General features: G+C 36.6%; 1 protein-coding gene across 2 annotated transcripts; it reads right to left on the bottom strand.

Annotated features, from left to right (window-relative positions):
* Window positions 1–1,955: 1,955 nt before the first annotated feature.
* Window positions 1,956–18,571, bottom strand: LOC306866436 (nucleosome assembly protein 1-like 4). Of its 2 annotated transcripts, XM_079411652.1 has the most exons (15): window positions 18,498–18,571; window positions 17,772–17,818; window positions 17,439–17,499; window positions 16,217–16,376; window positions 14,685–14,768; window positions 14,404–14,535; window positions 12,256–12,327; window positions 12,020–12,159; window positions 10,998–11,143; window positions 8,089–8,105; window positions 7,583–7,702; window positions 7,158–7,193; window positions 7,013–7,063; window positions 6,399–6,431; window positions 1,956–4,995 (listed from the first exon to the last, which is right to left on the bottom strand). In XM_079411652.1, exons 2-14 carry the CDS (start codon window positions 17,803–17,805, stop codon window positions 6,426–6,428), a joined length of 1,059 nt encoding a protein of 352 aa, XP_079267778.1. In that variant the 5' UTR covers window positions 17,806–17,818; window positions 18,498–18,571; the 3' UTR covers window positions 1,956–4,995; window positions 6,399–6,425. The 2 variants fall into 2 exon arrangements, with proteins under 2 accessions (XP_079267778.1, XP_079267777.1); XM_079411651.1 differs by lacking the exon at window positions 6,399–6,431 and having other exon boundaries at window positions 4,031–4,995.
* Between the last annotated feature and the right edge of the window lie 2,070 nt (window positions 18,572–20,641).

Below are 20,641 nucleotides of genomic sequence, written 5' to 3'. Positions count from 1 at the left end.
CACCCTCCACACAAACCTCATTCATTTCATTCACACTCACTGTAACCTTCAGAAAGATTTAAGTGGGTGTGTCTCAGTGTCCTGAGCATAATATGACTATAATATACCTTGCAAAGTCTGTAAAATCACTAACATCGATTAGAGAACTTATCGTTAGCATTAAAAGAGATAATTTGATTAAATTGTGTGCAGCAGTATTAACAGAGTTCACACTAACAACATACAATGTTTAGGTGCATGTTCCTTTTTATCTCTCTCAATCTCAGTTTTACTTTTTCACAATGCAAACAAGCTTTGCATACTTCGCATCTCACAGAGATGAGAAGAGCAGTGACATTGCAGAATGGCTAAATAAACATGAATTGGTGAAAGAGGATCTGAACTGGTGGCCATTTTCATTTTATTCCCAGATGAGAGTGATTTATGAAGTAGATTGTGGAAGACACTTAATCACTGGTTAAGCCTAGAAGGCCTGTTCCTCGAGTTTTATTGTAAGCTGCTTTTTATAGAGCATGTCAAGCAAGTAATACTTCACTATTGTTTTAATATGAGCACATAAGAAGCCCTGACATGAATTAATTAACATTACCAACTGACTGATTTATTTCTGAGATTATTGCTGTGAAAGTCATTCTAGCTTCAGTGGTCATCAATGAAGCGTGTGCAGATATTATGTAAGGCTAATTAATTATATTTGTCCTTTTAATCCATTTAGGGTAAAACAAAAAAATTAACTAAAGAGATGATTCACCCAAGAATGAAAGTTTGGTTATCATTTACTCACCTTCATGTCATTCAAAACCTGCTTGATTTTTTGCAGAACACAAAAGAAGATAATTTGAGGTCACTATGGACCAAAAAAAAAAACAGGACTTGTCAAGTCAAATCAAATCCCCTTTGTTTATATATTATATATATTTTTTTCACAGTAAATAACCTTTTGTACAATGGAAAGATTCTGTGGATGTTAAAGAGTCTACATCAAACAACGAGTTGACAATAAAGAGCCTTCATTAAGATTGCATGGACAAAAAAGCCTAAATTGGCCTCTGTAGCCAATACGCTGTAAACTGTGGTAATCAATCTCAATATGCCATACAGCAGTGGGGACCTTCTTTAGCCTTTGGGCCCTGGGCTTAATCCCAGGTAAGCCTCTGCGTTAATGTAGCCCTGGATGGAGACCAAAAAGCCCTAGAAATAATCAGACAGAGTTGTGCTGTGTTTAAATCTGTGAGAACATACTGTACACAGTAGTAATGTATTTGTATACCCAGTGATGGTAACTGTCAGCAGAGATAAAACAGCATCATCCATGGCAGCTGTGCACGGTAATATGGTGGGATGTGGATTTACGTACCAGAACTACCAGATGGAGACAATATGAATAACTGGTATATCATTTTCCATAACAAAGATCTTAATAACACTTCTTCATTGCTTTCTGTCTTACAGTGAAGTCATTTAGTGCAGTTGGAGATACGGCGCCTCCTTGCATTATCAGACATCTACATGTTACAATAAAGCATTTATTTTAAGGCCGCCCATCCGAGACAGAACACAAATCTCTCTGTTGAGCTCTAAGTGGTGGTTATTTCCGCTGCGGGACATTAAAGGACCTCACACTAGAGTTTCTGTGGTTCCAGTGAGGGCTGGTCAAGCAAACCGGGCAGCCATAAAAGGCAAAGGCAGTAAGACTGCAAGGGCAGCTGGGGAAGAACGTAAGGTCGCCGTCAAGTGTGAGGGAAGGATTTAGGACTTGAAGACTTGAAGCTCTTGAGTTTTGGTGTGAAGTGGTGTTAATCCACTGAGGACAAACACATAAAATTCAAAGACAAACAGAAGGCTTTCTGGGTCTTGATAATGTAAAGGATTCAACTTTTCATGAATAGGGCACACATTGGAGATCCATTACTTTAAAGCAATACAAAAACACAGATCAGTGCAATTTAAAATTAGATGTAAAATAATACTTTAATCACACATTATGAACAAAATAACACATTCCCCGGGTTTCACAGACAAGGCTTAAGCCTAGTCCTATACAAAAATGTAAGTCTGAGCTATTTCAACTGAAAGAAACTTGCACTGATTGATCTTAAAATATATCAGTGCCTTTGTTTTGTCTCAAGATGCACCCCAGTAATGCACGTTTATAAAAATTGCTTAAATGTCTTAATGGAACTATGATCTAATCCTGGCTTAGTCCAAGCCCTGTCTGTGAAACCAGGCCATTATGTGACTTTACATGACTTTCTCCCTTAACAAAAAATAAATAATTCCATAAAATGTATAAACATATTCCATAAAATTACTAGAAGTAACAATTTGGATACACAGTTTAAAAAGTGGCAACATTAATATAGTATTAAACAGTATCAAACCGGTTACCATACCCCATATTTACATAGCATCTAAATGTGGAAACAATATAACTGTTTAAATCAACCCTGTTACCCTGTGACCCCCCTATTTTTTGCGCCCTATTTGTGGAAAGTGCCAGTACAGTGAAAGTGCCATTATAATTTGAGAGAAATTGAGAGGGTGAGAAAGAAAGAGTGTTTACATGTATGCGACGGGAGGGAGCCGAGACCACAATGGACATGACATTTGAAACTGTGGGGGTGTTAGACCTTTCTCCAAGACCGCAGAACACACTGGATAACAGATTCTTTGTTCTGTCGTCATATAAAGTTGTTCGGTCTGTTATAATTTGTAACTATAAAAATTGATGGTACACTGTGTAGTGCAAAGTACTACTTCATTTAGTTTTTGCTGTTGTGTGCTAAAAGCGTCTACCCATAAAATATGATTTCGTATACAACCAGTCACAAAAACAATTCAACATTATTAACCCATAAAAGTGTAATATGCAAATTCGTTTTGGACTCTATACTGACACCTCTTGGTGTGGAGGAAGTAGCCTATCACAAAAGCTAATGTCGTCATAAACATTGCATTACTATAGAGTATTTAATTTGTAACCAACATTTTCTAAAAAAAAATAGTGCGTCACAGGGATAAAAATAAATAGTATTAGGCTGATCATGAGGACCACCCTTATGTAAAATACAGCTTGTATCCTTCTGAAAGGACTTAAATCTTCATCAAATGTGGGTTTATATAATTGAAATACATTTGTAAAATTATTCATTTTTTTAGATGTAATGCATCTTTAAATCAGAGACATTCTGACGTTTGCATATCACACCGTGAGAAGTTTTTCTAATCTCTTTCATGCCTTTAAGCATCACAACATTAGAATGCCGATAACGTCATTCCAACCGTGCCATGATGATAAAAAAAGCAGGAGACAAATTCTCCTCATTCTACTCTGAAGTATAGCAAGATTTCGAGATCATTTTGAACAACATCCCCGAACTCGCGAAAGAAACCAGAGCGGGAGGTGCGAAAGTGGGATTGATCCCACACAGAACCGATCCGGCTTTCTGGAATCTAAACCAGCGGATTACACACTTGAGAAAGTACTAAGAGAATGCCAGCAAGTATTTCACACAAAGCAGCCTCACATTGGTGAAGTAGTCTCAGTGTTGAGATTCCTCACATAGCTGACGCTTTCTGGAATCTGGTTCGGTGGGGATCGGTTTCCCGCTCTAATTTCCGCCTAATTACGCGCACAGAATAATTATAGATTTCCACGGTCATTTCAAGCATTATATTTCTCTTAAACAGGACAAAATAAGGCGTAAAACTAGTTTAACGAGGTGTGGAGAAAAGAAAGGTCACGTTCAACAGATCTTCTAAATGTTTTTACATGTTCTCAATGTGAACTGTGTTTACCTGAGCAAAATCCGACGCCATTATGCTGAAGTGTTTTAGGTGGTCGTCAAAGCATTGATATTTGGATGCTAGGGTGTTCTCGGTGATTGCTTACTGACAGCCTACCTGTGATATTCAGTTCCTTATAAATGGCTCAATTCTTCCAGCTTTATCCACCAGGTGAGAACTGTCAGATTTCACAGTTATGCAACATTATGTTCATGTTCTGCAACAACAACAACAAAAAAGAGCAAGACTTTGCGGCATCATGTCGCACAACATTTAATAGAATCTTTTTGTCTATTTTGTACAAAATGGAAACAATGCTGCATTACAAACCAAAGCAGTTCCAGATAAGGCTACGGCTCGCACACGGTTCAAACGGAGAGTAAACCTGCAATGGCTTTAGGATCTGCTCGTTAACATTTCCAATACTGATGCAATTCTGTGCATGAATGAAAGCAACTTGACACATAACCACATTGTGAAATAAAATACAATTGAAATCCCATGTCAACGTGTATGGCATAAATATGCATTACGTCACGCAGGAATGGGGAATTCGATGACACCCAACCCTGGAGATGAATCAGAACTATTCTATAACCACAATCCACATCGTTCGGCTACCACTGAGCTGGACGATCCACATCAAAACACTTTCGTAACTACAATGTAACAGCTATATCGGAAATTTAAGTTATGTCAGATTCGTGAAGACAGCAGGTTCATTTTGTTGGCAAACAAACCCTGAGTAATGCTACACTAGACGACGCCTGGGAGCTCATATCATCTGGGGAGTGTCCAAAAACCTGCTATGTGGCAAAAATGGCCATGGTTGCATTCGGACATTAAGAATTCAAAACACATGCACCCTCTTGCATACCAGATCTAACGTTTCGAATATAGAAAATAAAAGAAATCATTCGTCTTTATACATTATCCATTTTGAGGGTTAAATTTTGGAGTGCGAAATCACACAACTTATGAGAACAATGAGGTCATCGCTGTAAAAGTAAACAGTAGAGAAATAAACAAAAGAACAAACATGCATTTCCTAAACAGCGTTTGGTTTCCTATTGCATTAGTGTGGCGAGTCCAAGAGGAAATGAGGCCTGCGTCCACATCGTCTAATTGTCTGACAGACAGCTGAGTTGTGCCGTGGCTGTCTGTTCACCAGTCTTACTGCTGTTTGCACTCAGCAGGAGGAGGGTCTTTCTGCAGAAACAACAAGACAGAGATAAAAGATAGGAGTTATGAATATTTCAGGCACTGCCCAACAGAAAGTAATGATTTGGTTTATAAATACATGCTTTGTTTGATAAAAGTGAAGTGTGTAATTTCTGCACCAGTAGTTGCATAATCCGTAATAGCAATACTAATGTTTTCGAACAGGTTTTGGCTCCGCCCCCATCTGCCATTGGTTGCAAATTGGCCTCGCCCCAAAACCACACTATAGTGTATAAGTGCCTGCCCACTTTTTTAGTGGCGCTAGTTCCGGAAGTATTTTTGTTCATTTTTCCCCATATGGATTTAAAAATAATGCTTGAAAAAGCATTATGAGCCATGAAAACCAACCAGCTACTTCAAACTTTTATTTGAAGCAAAAAAGTATTTGAAAATCCGACAAAAAGTATAAGATCTGCTCATTGGGAGTCTCTGATTGGTGGAATTTTCTGCACAGCAGTAGTGTATTTTTCACCAAGGACTCCACTGTTAAACACTTATTTAAAACAGGAGTTGAAATAATGTAAACCAATGGATTAAACAAAATTGGAAAAATCGGTAAAAATTTTTAATAAAAACGTTATCTGCAAAAATAAATTTTCCCATGGAGAAAATTAATGGCATTTTTACTTCCAGAACCAGACTTCTGCACACTATTAAGCCAGAAATTGATATGTCTGACCACTTAATATGTATTTTGACATTAAAATAATTACACACTTCACCTGTAAGATTAATTTAGTGAGTGGGAGTTGAGAAGTTTAGTCTTAAATGTCATTTTCACACTTTCATTCGTTTCTTCAATTCCAAATTCGAATGTTGCATCCTCCTGGCTGATCTGCTTTCACACTTTTTAGGTCGTTTCAAACTGCAGTTCACCATAGTAAACACTCTCTAGTAGTATTGAGCTGAACTATGTTCAGTTGGCAGGTATTGTTGATGTTCGGCAATGGTAAATACTTTGTATTTATCATTGAAGAAAGTATTTCACTTCAATTACATTTATTTGTATTACTATTTTCAATTAGCATCTATTTGCGAACAAAAATGCAAATTATACATTATAGTTGCGTGCTCCTGGCTGATCGATTTTCACTTTTTCAAGTTGTTTCAAACCACGGTATGTTTGCAAAATACTTTTACCATCAAAGTGTTTAGCACCTATATGTGAACAAAACATGCAAATCATACGTAATTAATAGTAGTTACATAGTTTCGCCGTGTTCACACGAAACAAAATCCGCCATTTTCAAGCCAAACTTAATGTGCACACAAACCTTTCATGTGAAAGTGACATAAGAGTAAAAGCAGAGGAGAAAGACTATATCAATTAAGGGAAGACGGATCAAAAGATAGATTGGAAATAGCGCCACGTCCCTTCAGGTGTCTCTTACCTAGAAATGCATGAAGTGAGAAATGAATTATGCCTGTAAAGGGGAAGTGGAGGGACAAACACACAGGTTTACACATCAGGCATGCAGCTGATCATGAAGCACTATACAAGTTAATGCTTTCAATCCAGACCACCTCAATCAAACCCAGATCAGCAATAAGGATGTATTCAATGCAGTGATTCAGAGACGACTATGTTTGGAATACAATACTACAACTGTGAAGTATGCAGTATGTACACGGTGCACAGCACACAACATGTGCAGTATACAACCGAGCACACAGCGGGAATATTGTATCCCAGAATGCAACGTACTGGAATATCTGCCAAATGTGGAAACCTATTTACATAAAATTGTACATAATATACACAGTAACCAGTAAGTTGTGTGTGGCATACTAATTTGTTGCTGCATATTTTATACAGTTTCATATAAGTATATAGAAAAAAATAGCAAGCAGCACACAGTATCTACTAGCATGCCGGTATTTTATTTCAAAAACAATCTACAATCCCAGCAGAACTTCTCAAATTTGTGATGAATTTGAATGTATAACCCCAGCTAATTACATGCTGCTTTTTGATAATGATAGTCGAACATTATTTGAAGCTCACCGTGGGATCAAAATCTCCCTCATCCTCTTCTTCACCTTCGTCATCCAGATCCTGAATGACACATAATAATCTGCTGTTACACTGCAATTGCCCATAAATTTGGACTATTATTAAATAATAAATGTGTCTATAAAAGGATTCTCACCTCCTCCTCTCGCTCTTCAAGATCCTCCTCTTCATACTGCAAATCAGCATAGAATTACATTTATTTTATAATGTATATGTAATATTTTATTTTACAGAGGGTCTGGGCGATACATTAAACATTTTCAATATTATTTCGGTGCCAATATAAAATTAAACGACATCACACATAGATGTTAATGCTCTTTTTGTCCATTATTTTTTATTTAAAATTGTGAAAATCTATTAAAAAGTGACCAGTTCCAGGAGTCTTAGCACAAAATTAAATCCAATAAAATAACTCTTTTATTATAATTTAAGCCAATGTAAAGCATACATACATCAAAATATATATTAAATATTTTCAGATTTATTTATTTTTGTTGTTGAATCAATAGTCAGTCACAGATTTCCTTGTGATAGTAATAATAAAAAGAGCAGACGTACACTCTCGTCGTCCTCTAAGGCCTCTCCAGTGAAATAAAGCACCGCTTTGGGAATGACCCTCTCTCGGAAAAAGTGTCCGATCTCAAAATCTGTACCTAGAGTGAAGTCCAAGTCTTCATCCTGGACACAAACAGACACAATGAGCATCCGATGGAAGTTTTTCCAGTAAATTATTGAATTAAAAACTTACTGACTGAAAATAGCATCTACTAATGCCATACTTTCAATATTGTGACCTAGAGATGTTATTGAGCACTAACTGAGAAGTCACTGTGCAATGATTGTGCTTGTGTTTTTTTAAGCTGCCATGTTACTATACGACGAGTTAACCGTTACTGACGCAGGAACTCTTTAGATGTTTCTTGTTGGTGGCGTGTTTTCTAAACTCGCAGAGGAGGATTGAGCTGTATGTGTTTGTGTAGGCAGCTAAAAGACGTGTGCTGCATACGGCCCTGATTCAGATGTTAACAAACATGACAAAACACAGAGCGCAGAACGTCACTCACCATTCCATCAGGCAAATCTAGAAAAGAAAAGAAAAAATTATTCATTTTGCCACAAATTCCACCATAAAAAGAAAATATAATTAACTACATTTTCAATTGAATTCACATTGCAATATATCATGATGGTTTTTTGTAATTATGTAATACGTTGGTTTTTTTATATATTAAAATAATATACATTTTACATATGCAAACATAGCATGCATGCATATAGTAGTCAACATTTGAAGTGGATCAAAAACGTTAATCAAAGTTGTCCTAAGACAAGAACGGGCATCGTTTTGGTTTTAGGACAACTTTTATGAAAGGTTTTGATCCACTTCAAATATATATACATATACACATACACACGTATTTATGTATGTGTACACACACACACACACACACACACACACACACATAGTCCTAAAACAGGCTTCATTTTCTTTCCATTTAAGGTGAAATATGACCCAGACTTGTCCCTGACAGGTTTTGTGAGATTCAGACATGCAAATGAAAGTCTTTTTTTTTTTAAAGGAGCTGATCAAAGTCTGGCCTGAAGGAGACGTCTTTTCGGAAATCCATCAAGCCCTGAAAGCATTACATCAGTTACAGCCAGACTGCTGCCATTTCAGTGTAAGTGCCGCACCTCAGACGGGAATGTTGTGGAAATCACCTCAGTAACAGATAAATTACACACATCCGGTGACACGGTGAGACGGTGAGAGCGTCTCTTTCCCACAGTCTGTGTGCAGGACGGGCGGCATTCTTTACCTGTCGCTCCATCAGAGGGAGCTGATGGGAAAAATCCCGCTTAAAATGCAAAGCATTCAATTCTTAGCATTTTTGGAAAGGGTGATTGAGCTGAAGGAGAAGCAACAATGTCATGGTGGTTGAAGATACAAATTCAACTGGCATTCCTTTGCTGGGAGACAGGAGGAGGGAGGAAAAAAAAAACAGGTGGGCGGGATAAGTTTATATGACACGGTGTTTGGTTATTAAACTGAAGAAGCTATTACAGGAAGAAGCAAAATCCCTGCTTTTCTGGTGACCTGCATGAATGAGACACTCTCAAAAAAAAATTAAAAAAGGCGGCTTAAAGTGAATTGCATATCTAATTTTTTAGCATTGATTAATAAACTTAATGTAATGCATATTTGCCAGTCATGCATAAATGAAACGATTTCTGCACATTTAAAAAATCGTGGTAAAGTAACTTATGTACTACTATGTTAACAATTTGCATTTATTTGATTTGATTTCAATAATTATATTTTCAAAATGCATGTATTCAAACTGCTTAGAATTAGCCTTTAAATATTTAGTGTGTATTAAAAACACCTTTAGTTTATTAGTGCTATTTCAGAAATCTTAGCTTTTTCCTTTATGTACACTACTGTTCAAAAGTTTGGGATCAGTAAGATTTTAAATGTTCTTGAAAGAAGTCTCTTATGGTCATTTATTTGATCTAAAATACAGTAAAATCGTGAAATATTGCAATTTCATTTTTTTTTTCTTTTAATATAATTTAAAATGTAATTTATTCCTGTGATGCAGAGCTGAAATTTCAGCATCATTACTCTTCAGTCTTCAGTGTCACATGATCCTTCAGAAATCATGCTAATATGCTGTATTATTATTACTAATGTTGAAAACAATTGTGCTGCTTAATATTTTTTGGAACCTGTGATACTTTTTTTTTTTTTTAGGAGTCTTTGATGAATAAAATGTTAAGAACAGCATTTATTCAAAATAGTAGTGACTAAAATAGTTACACAAATTTTTACTTTTTATCAATTTAACATATCTTTGCTGAAAATACTAATTTCTTTCAAAAAAGAAAAAAGAAATACTGACCCCAAACATTTGAACAGTAGTGTATAAATGTTACAAAAGACTATTCTGATTTTTCCTGAACCACACTCCTTCTAAAATCAGCCAATCACAACGCACTGAACCTTATTTGTTCTCCTCTGTCACTTCCTGAGTTTCCTATTTTCATTCTTTGTTTAAGACATATGCAAACCTACACCTTGTTGACAGTTCAACAAGCAAACATTGTCTTCACTAAAATACATCAGTTTAAATCAACATTAAATTATGAAGAAAGAATAATTTGACAACCAATTAAATGTTTGAGAAAATTACTGTGACACTATACGGTTTGTCCTTAATTGGTCAAATAATAGATGCTTCAATGCAATAACTATTAAAAATGTCATATCCAGATGCATCGCAGCTGAAGATGCACAGAGATGCTGTAGTAACATTGTACCTGATACTTTTCTCAGGACATTGATTTTTAAAAATCAGTGTATAAAAACTGCTCAGATGGATTTCCATTTGTTTGCCGATTAAAATCTGTCAAATTAATCGATTCAAATGATCATGCATTTCACGGTCTCCAATAAGTCAGATTTGAATGGAGCTCAATGGGAGATTCAGTTATCAAGCGGCCCCTGGAGGAAGACCGTTCGCATTACAAACAAAACAGTTCTGAGGAAGAAAGATTTGCCACCAAGTGGATGCTTGTCCCATCTATTCAGACAAAATACCTATCACATACTTGTGATGCCCCCTGCTGTCCAGAAGACACTAAAAAAGTACATTTGCACACAAATATACTACAATTAAACACTTATCCCACAAAAAAAAGAATTCCAAAGGAATTTAAGTGTTTGATATTGTTGATATTTCTCATGCCAGATAGTTCTCACACTTCAAGTCAGGAAACGCGCTCAATTATATTAATCCCAAGATTTCAGTCTAACTGATTCATACAAAGAGGATGGCATAACTCAGTCTGTGTCACACTTGCATAATAGTAAACGATTAGGTTTATTTGACAAACTGGATGAGGCTTAGTCTTTTGTTGCGCTGTTAATGGTGATTCTCTGTTCTTCTGTCTGGGAAACCGCATTTTCTCTTACCTTTAACCGGATTGAAGAAGTTGAAGAATGAATCCTGTGGCACCTCTTTGGTGACCGTCCGAACCGTCCCTCTGCCTTTGTGTTTCTGCTTCTTCTTAATAATTTTGATGGTCACGTCTTTGCCTTTGTGCCAGTCAATCTTACAACTAAAAAAAAAAAAACAATGAAAAATGCAGCAATTAGAAACACTGGTAATCCAGATTTATGTAAAGAACTGAATCAAGGTGCCATTTATGCAAAATCCGAGTAGGACATATTTTTGGAAAAATGACACTGCTGGTCTAAGGTTTGCAATAATTTTTCATGTTTTTGAAGGACGTCTCTTTATATTCACCAAGGCTGCATTTATTTGAACAAAAATGCAATAAAAACCCTTTTCTATTGGAATAGATTTTAAAATGTAGGCTAATTTATTCCTGTGATCAAAGCTGCTTTTTCAGTCTTCAGTGTCACATGATCCTTCAGAAATCATTCTAATATGCTGATTTGCTACTTAATTATCAATTATTATGGTGCTCAATTATTAATAATAGTTATTGTTGATGAAAACAGATTTTGCTGCTTAATATATTTGATTTTCAGGATTCTTTGTTGAATAGAAAGTTTAAAAGAATAGCATTTATTTGAAATATAAATATTATAAATTATACATTTCTTTACTGATTTAATGCATTCTTGCTGAATAAAAGTATTAATTATAATTCTTATTTATTTTTTAAGTACCCTAAACTTTTACATGGTAGTATATCATGATTTAAAATAAAATATTAAGCAGCACAAGATGTTTCTTGAGCAGCAATTCAGCATATCAGAATGATTTCTGAAGGATCATGTGACACTGAAGACAGAAAATTCAGCTTTGCATCACAGGAATAAATTCCATTTTAACATACATCCCAATAATAAAAAAATTAAAAATTTGAAACCCTAATAATATTTCACAAAGAGTTTTTTTGCTTAATAAATGCAGCCTTTTCACCTCTTGTATGCATGTATATATACAGGTCATTTCTCCATCTTACCCTTCACAGTCTATGATCTCCGGCCCCTCGAATGAGAATGGATCTGCTGCGTCCGGCTCGGATTTCATCTTGTAGACTTTAGTGAGGATCGTGTTACTGAAGTAGCTGTTGGGCTCGAAGTGGAACTCTAACGTGAAACTCTGTTTTGACAAACAATTGAACCGTATTAAAAACCTGTATCTATTTGTTAAAAAACGTCAGTAGTAAACAGAAGCTTGTTTAGCTGTTTGACAAACCATCGGCTGTCCAGGCTCAGAAAACTTCACAGTGATGTCCTGCAAGTGTTTCAGGATTGGCTCATCATGTTCCTACAGGAAACAAAAAGATCCCAGAATGGTTAAACCAAGGCAGCATGGATTCAGCACTGGGGAAGGTGCTGAATCACAGGGAGAGAGAGAGAGGGAGAGAGAGAGAGAGAGCGAGAGAGAGAGAGAGAGAGAGGGAAAAGTCTGTGAGCCGGGACTCGAATTCGCGATGCCCGAAGCGCAATGGCGCTACATGTCAACGGGCTGCCCACTAGGCTACCAGCGCCAACAGGAAAATTATTTTTTCTTTCTAATAAATTTGATAAATTTTTATTTTATGAAAATTCTAATTAAAACCCAAATTTGAGATTGTTATTATTATTATTATAAAATGTATAATAATAATAATTTATAATTATTGGTCAATGGTTCATATTTGAGCATAATAACAGCCATAAACCATGGCAAATTCACTATAATGCAAGGTTACGGTTTTATTACTTATATAATTAAACACCAAATTCTGGAAATGTTGGGATGTTTTTTTACATTTGAATAAAAAGGAAAGCTAAAAGACTTTCAAATCACATGAGCCAATATTTTATTCACAATAGAACATAGATAACAAATGTTTAAACTGAGAAATTTTAAAATTTTATGCACAAAATGAGCTCATTTCAAATTTGATGCCTGCTACAGGTCTCAAAATAGCTGGGACGGGGGCATGTTTACCATGGTATAGCATCTTCTCTTCTTTTCAAAAGAGTTTGAAGACGTCTGGACATCGAGGTTATGGGTTTCTGGAGTTTTGGTGAATTTGGTCCCATTCTTGCCTGATATAGGTTTCCACCTGCTGAAGAGTTTGTGGTTGTCTTTGACGTATTTTTCATTTAATTATGCGCCAAATGTTCTCTATAGGTGAAAGATCTGGACTGCAGGCAGGCCAATTCAGCACCCGGACTCTTCTACTACGAAGCCATGTTGTTGTATTAGCTGCAGTATGTGGTTTTGCATTGTCCTGCTGAAATACACAAGGCCTTCCCTGAAATAGACGTCGTCTGGAGGGGAGCATATGTTGCTCTAAAACCTTTATATACCTTTCAGCATTCATAGTGCCTTCCAAAACATGCAAGCTGCCCATACCGTATGCACTTATGCACTCTCATACCATCAGAGATGCTGGCTTTTGAACTGAATGCTGATAATACACTGGAAGGTCTCCCTCCTCTTTAGCCCGGAGGACACGGTGTCCGTGATTTCCAACAAGAATGTTCGATGGCCAGACGAGTCCAATGATGGTGCTGATGGACCATTTTCACATATGACTTCCTTTTTGCATGATAGAGCTTTAGTTGGCATCTGCAGATGGCATGGTGGATTGTGTTTACCGACAGTGGTTTCTGGAAGTATTCCTGGGCCCATTTAGACAGAATCATGCCGATGAGTGATGCGGTGTCGTCTGAGGGCCCGAAGACCATGGGCATCCAACATAGGTCTTCGGCCTTGTCCCTTACACAAAGAGGTTTCTCCGGTTTCTCTGAATCTTTTGATGATGCACTGTAGATGATGAGCTTTGCCAAGCCTTTGCAATTTGACGTTGAGGAACGTGGTTTTTAAAGTATTCCAAAATCTTTTTACGCACTCTTTCACAGATTGGAGAGCCTCTGCCCATCTTTACTTCTGAGAGACTCTCCCTCTCTAAGACATCCCTTTTATAGCTAATCATGTTACAGACCTGATGTCAATTAACTTAATTAGTTGCTAGATGTTCTCCCAACTGAATCTTTTCAAAATGTCTTGCTTTTTCAGCCCTTTGTTGCCCCCGTGCCAACTTTTTTGAGACCTGTACCAGGCATCAAATTGTAAATGAGCTCATTTAGTATATAAAAGTGTAAAGTTTGTCCGTTTAAACATTTGTTATGTTCTCTATGTTCTATTGTGAATTAAATATTGGCTCATGTGATTTGAAAGTCTTTTAGTTTTAATTTTATTCAAATTTAAAAACGTCCCAACATTTCCGGAATTGTAGAAAAATGACCCCAAATCTAAAAACAGGTCCAAAACGTTAATATGACTGCAATATAAACGTATTACTTGCAAACGTTACTTTGTGAAGATATTAAAGAGAAGTAATGCGACCTGCAGCATTTCTCCCAGCATATCCACACGTTTGAAGATGGTGAGCCAGAACTCCGGGACTCCTTTCGGATCATCGGCCCCGGCTGAATCTACCTGCTTCTCCTCCAGAGCAGCTTTTTTCAGCAAATCTTCCTGTGGGTGAAAATAATTTTGTTAAATAGACCATTATCACTTCATCCTCAAATTGGACTTTCAATAGCTCAGGGCTTCCAGCAAAATAAGCCTTGCCAAGAAAGCAGATATGATATATTTTTTCAGTATTCTCACAAATATCCACTTACAGCAAGATCCTCTTCCTCCTTGTCACTTTGCCATTCGCATTCCTCATCTATGGGTTCAACGGCGCCAGCCACAATGTCCCGTCTCTGAATAAAGGAGCATTGTGCTGCGTAACATCATCATTTCATATGCATGACATAATTTCAAGGGCAAAACACTTGTAGCATTCATTTCGTACACAAGTGTGTAACACAAAACCAAAGCAATTAATTCTGTTGGTTTTGAAACTCTCTCTTTGAACAGGCCTGTAACAAGAAGGCTGGTTTCCCTTTATATGCAGTGTGGGTAAAAGTTGAACTACCAGCTTGTCTCCAGACAAGGAAATGGCCAGGCTTGAATGAGAGCAGTTGGACATTCGTTCTATTGGACTGACTTTAGCACTCATGTGACCCTGGACCACAAAACCAGTCTTAAGTCGCTGGGGTATATTTGTAGCAATAGCCAACAATACATTGTATGGGTCAAAATTATTGATTTTTATTGAGGGTAACAGTTGCAATAGAATTCGGTATTTATAGCATATACCATTTAACTGTAAATTGTTTTATTTAGACTGTCAATTCACAAAATTCACAAATTACCTCAAACTCCATGGCATTTCCTTTACACAGTGTCTACACAGGACGCAAGAGGCGCTGCGCGGCACGACAAGATACAATAGTCAATAGAACACAATACATTATAATCAGTGATGCGGTCTACACTGGATGGGGTGCGGCACAACAAATCCCGACAGTAAACTGATGCCTCGTTTTATTCATGACGTACTGACACGAAGTTAAAATGATTTTTAACGGTCGCTTTGTCACATCCAGTGTAGACAGACTTTAGCTGTTGCGGTGCGTTAAGTGTTAAATGGGCGAGCACTTAAAATCTCAAGAGCCGTTTCCAGGTGCTATTTGCGAGAGGACCCACTTGCTTGGTGGTGGAATATTGAGGCAAGATACCTGGCCACGGTTGCTTAAAATGCATTTGCGCAACAAGCACACCATCTGAACGCATGTTCAGTGCAGCTGGAAGCATTGTAACACCAATGAGGTCCTCCCTTAAACCGGATAATATCAACATGTTTGTTTTTCTGTCAAGGAATTTTAACACAGCATCACCACCAGTATTTGGTCCATTACCACCGCGGTGGTAAAAATCTGCCACCGTCACAGCCCTAATATGCATTGATAAGAACTTCATTTCATCATGCGATTTTCACAATATTTCGATTTTTTTTTTACACCCTCAGATTTTCAAATAGTTGTATCTCAGCCAAATATTGTCCTATCCTAACAAAGCTATTTATTCAGCTTTCAGATGATGTATAAATCTCAATTTCAAAACATTGACCCTTATGACTGGCTTTGTGGTCCAGGGTCACACATTGGTATTGTACAGGCAAACAGCAAGGCCAGAAGGTCAACGTTCATGCTGGAGAAAGTGTTCCAGGTTTGTGAGGGGTTAAATACTTCAATGAACCAGCTCCGACCAAACACAGAGCGTGTTTAAACAGAATGCTTGCTATTACAGAGAGTCATTTGCATACCTTGTCAAAGATAGGCTGGTAGAGGCCAGCATACTTCCTCTCGAGCTCATGGACTTCTTCATAGAACTTGGCCTCTATGTTGGCGCTCTGGAGCTGGAGCCTCTTCAAGGCATAAACTCTTCTCTTTACAGTCTTGGGCAGAAGGTGGAAATTCAGTGTTCTAGATAGTCAAAAGTCAGATAACTCAGTTTTACACAACATTACTACAAGTTAAAAAAAACTTAACAGTTGTTTATGAAACACATTATAGAAATCTTACAGATGTTTACAGAGCTTAACAGATTAAACTCTTTACAGATGAAAAATTTACAGACGTTTACAAAACAAATGTTTGTTAAATTTGACATTCATGAAACTTTACGGAAGTTTCCTAAAACAACAAGCTACAGAACTTTACAGATGAAACTCGTGTTTTGAAAACATCTGTAAAGTGTCATAAACTTGTTTCATCTGTTAAATGTTATAATTTTAATAATTTAATAATTCTTGTTTCATCTGTTAAATGTTGTACATTTTTTAGTAAACTTCACATTTAGCTTACTTAAGTTTATGACACTTTACAGATGTTTACAAAATGCAAGTTTGTTAAATTTACAAATATTTCGTAAAACAATTTTCAGAACTTAACAGATGAAACTCACCTGTAAAGTGTCATAAACTTGATGTCCATCAGTCATTAGTAAATGACTGTAGTTTCATAATCATCGATCAATTTTAGCAAACTTAAGTTTCTGACACTTTACAGATGCTTGTTAAATTTGACATGTTTATGAAACTTGGCAGACATTTACTAAAAAACAAAGTTACAGAACTTAACAGAAGAAACGCAAGTTTATAAAACAATGACATTTTTTAGATGTTCACAAAACATAACTACATTTTACAGGTGTTTACGAATCAAATTGATTAAATATATGCTTATTAAAACAAGTTATAGAGCTTAACGGCTGAAAGGCAAGTTTATGACACTTCATAGATGTTTACAAAACAAGACTTTAACAGCATTATGACACTTTACAGATGTTTGCAAAACAAGACTTTAACAGCATTATGACACTTTACAGATGTTTGCAAAACACAAGTTTAGTAAACTTCACAAATGTTTACAAATAACACGATTTGAAACTTCAAAGCAATTGTACAAAACTTTACAGATATGAAGTTTGTGACTTTCTTTATCATCTTGGTTTTCTAAAGTCATGCATATAAATTTGTGTCGTACCTTTCTACTTGTAAAAAGCCCTCTGGTTTGTCGGATTGAAAAGGTTTATTTCCTCCTTTGCCTTGGGGAAAAATGAAAGCAATTACTTTTGAAAGTCCCAATGTTATTTTTAGCATATATGTCACCAAGTGGGTTTACATCTCTCAGAGACAGATGTATAATTTCTTGACATTACTGTTTAAATCCCTATTAAATTGCAATTTTTTTTTTGTAAATAAACTATAATGAAATATATATTTCTTTTTTAAAAGATAAAATAACGGAGCTCTTTATAACAATCACATAATTCTATTCAATGTATATCATATGCAAATAAATGACACAAAAACATACCTTTGGCTTCACTCTTTTCATCTTTTTTATCCATTTCCACACCTCAGCTATTTTGCAAAGAAACAAAAACAGGACAAGTTAATGTCATGCTCAAATTAAAAAGCGTCATACTTTATCCTGATTAAAAATTTCATTTTTAACAGGTATTTTCTGTATTTATAAGCTGACAAAGTAGGACTAACACCAGTGTAGCTTTAATTATTAAATAAGTGATGAGGATGATACTGAAATGAGTAGTTTGTAAAACAAATGGACCTGTCAGTCCTAGCTATTAATCATCTGACACAGTGTGCATCACAGCAAAACACAGCTTATGAATTATTGATTAATTTAATAATCACTTACATGTCTCTTTTCCATTTCTCATTAAAACGTGAATATTATATTATGACATTACATTATTATATTAAATTGTGCCCTTTTTTTTGTTCATTGATGTGTTTTTTTTTCAGTGAAACTCTGATAATAGAAGCCTGGTCAGCAGTAAGACACTAGACTGCATGTCTTATTGCTGTCATGCATGTGTCCATGGCTGTTAAATGTCCCATCATGCACATGTGCAGCATATGTCTCTGTCAACACATTAACTATTACAGCTCGAAATCTCACAAAACATTGCGATTAAGTCATTAAAGCCTTATAAACCATATATATCATTTCCAAACCACGACATAAAAGCCCCCCGCTTTTATCTCAACAAAAGAAATATGTTTTTCTTTGACTTACCCCCACGTTACGCTCCAGACCGTCCTCACGCTTCTATCAGACGGAGACGTGCGATTTCATGTCGCATCATCCTCAACTCTCATTGGACGACTGGCTGTCACGGGTCACGTGGACTGACCAATCAGAGTCGCGCCTCTGTATTGTGAAACTTCATTGGTTGCGACACTCTCGTTCGTGAAGCGTACTAGTATCGCATTAGAGTACATTATAACTACTGAGAATTTTTTTTAATTTTTATTATTTTTTTTATACTAAGTCTATGGCTTAAATGGGATTTTATAAACTCTTTAGCTTTAAATTAATGATTTATGCATTAAAAAAATGCTAATACAATGATTATGCAGTTAGTGGAGGCCTACTGATGCCATGTAAAGCGGTGCACTAATTCTTTACTAATGAGAACGGCATGGTTCTCTAGAACTGCGGCATCTTGAATCCTGTTCTTTGGCGTCTGTAGGGACAGGCTGCTTGCTTTCCCCCGAAGTAAAAACACTCCATAGCGACCTTCATGTTTTCAGAACGCATTTTATATTGTAAGATATATATATATATATAGAGAGAGAGAGAGAGAGAGAGAGAGCTTGCAATATGCTATATATATATATATATATACACACACACACACACACACATATATACACATATACATATATCTTACAATGAATAGCGTAATTGTACGTAAAAAAAGAAAGTTATATTTACAATAGAAGAAATCTAGAAGTTCTAGGAGTCACAAATCTAAAATCCCAAGTTATACTCACTGGCCACTTTATTAGGTACACCTTGCTAGTACCGGGTTGGACCCCCTTTTGCCTTCAGAACTGCCTTAATTCTTCGTGGCATAGATTCAACAATTTGCTAGAAACATTCCTCAGAGATTTTGGTCCATATTGACATGATAGCATCACGCAGTTGCTGCAGATTTGTCGGCTACACATCCATGATGCGAATCTCCCGTTCCACCACATCCCAAAGGTGCTCTGTTGGATTGAGATCTGGTGACTGTGGAGGCCATTTGAGTAAAGTGAACTCATTGTCATGTTCAAGAAACCAGTCTGAGATGATTTGAGCTTTGTGACATGGTGCATTATCCTGCTGGAGGTAGCCATCAGAAGTACACTGTAGTCATAAAGGGATGGACATGGTCAGCAACAATACTCAGGTAGGCTGTGGCGTTTAAATGATGCTCAATTGGTAGTAAGGGGCCCAAAGTGTGCCAAGAAAATATCCCCCACACCATTACACCACCACCACCAGCCTGAACCGTTGAGACAAGGAGAGATGGATCCATGCTTTCATGTTCTTTACGCCAAATTCTGACCATCTACCATCTGAAGGTCACAGCAGAAATCGACACTCATCAGACCAGGCAACATTTTTCCAATCTTCTATTGTCCAATTTTGGTGAGCCTGTGCGAATTGTAGCCTCCGTTTCCTGTTCTTAGCTGACAGGAGCGCCACCCGGTGTGGTCTTTTGCTTCTGTAGCCCATCTGCTTCAGGGTTCGACGTATTGTGCGTTCAGAGATGGTATTCTGCATACCTTGGTTGTAACGAGTGGTTATTTGAGTTACTGTTGCCTTTCTATCATCTCTAACCAGTCTGCCCAGTCTCCTCTGACCTTTGAACTTCATCAAGTCGTCTTCACCACATCTAGATGCCTAAATGCACTGAGTTGCTGCCATGTGATTGGCTGATTAGCAATTTGTGTTACCAAGCAATTGAACAAGTGTACCTAATAAAGTGCCCAGTGAGTGTATATGCAAGAGAGAGAGAAAAAAAGACAAAATTTGATTTCACATTTATAATTATATTTACACTAGCTATAAATTCTAAACTATAAATAGAGATATAAATATACTAAAAATTATTAATTAAAAATGCATCTATCTATCTATCTATCTATCTATCTATCTATCTATCTATCTATCTATCTATCTATCTATCTATCTATCTATCTATCTATCTATCTATCTATTGATATACATAAGCTGTAAGTATACTGTAATATTTATATCTATCTCTCTCTCTCTCTCTATATATATATATATATTATATATTTGATGTCACATACACAGTCCTACAAGGCGCCGCTATCTCTGCGGCGTGACGTCACGGCGAGGGGCGGGGTCTCGTGAATTATTCT

This window comes from Barbus barbus (assembly GCF_936440315.1).
Source record: "Barbus barbus genome assembly, chromosome: 48".
Classification (NCBI taxonomy): domain Eukaryota; kingdom Metazoa; phylum Chordata; class Actinopteri; order Cypriniformes; family Cyprinidae; genus Barbus; species Barbus barbus.
Note: the sequence above shows the minus strand (reverse complement) of the source record. Positions and strands in the feature narration are given on the sequence as shown.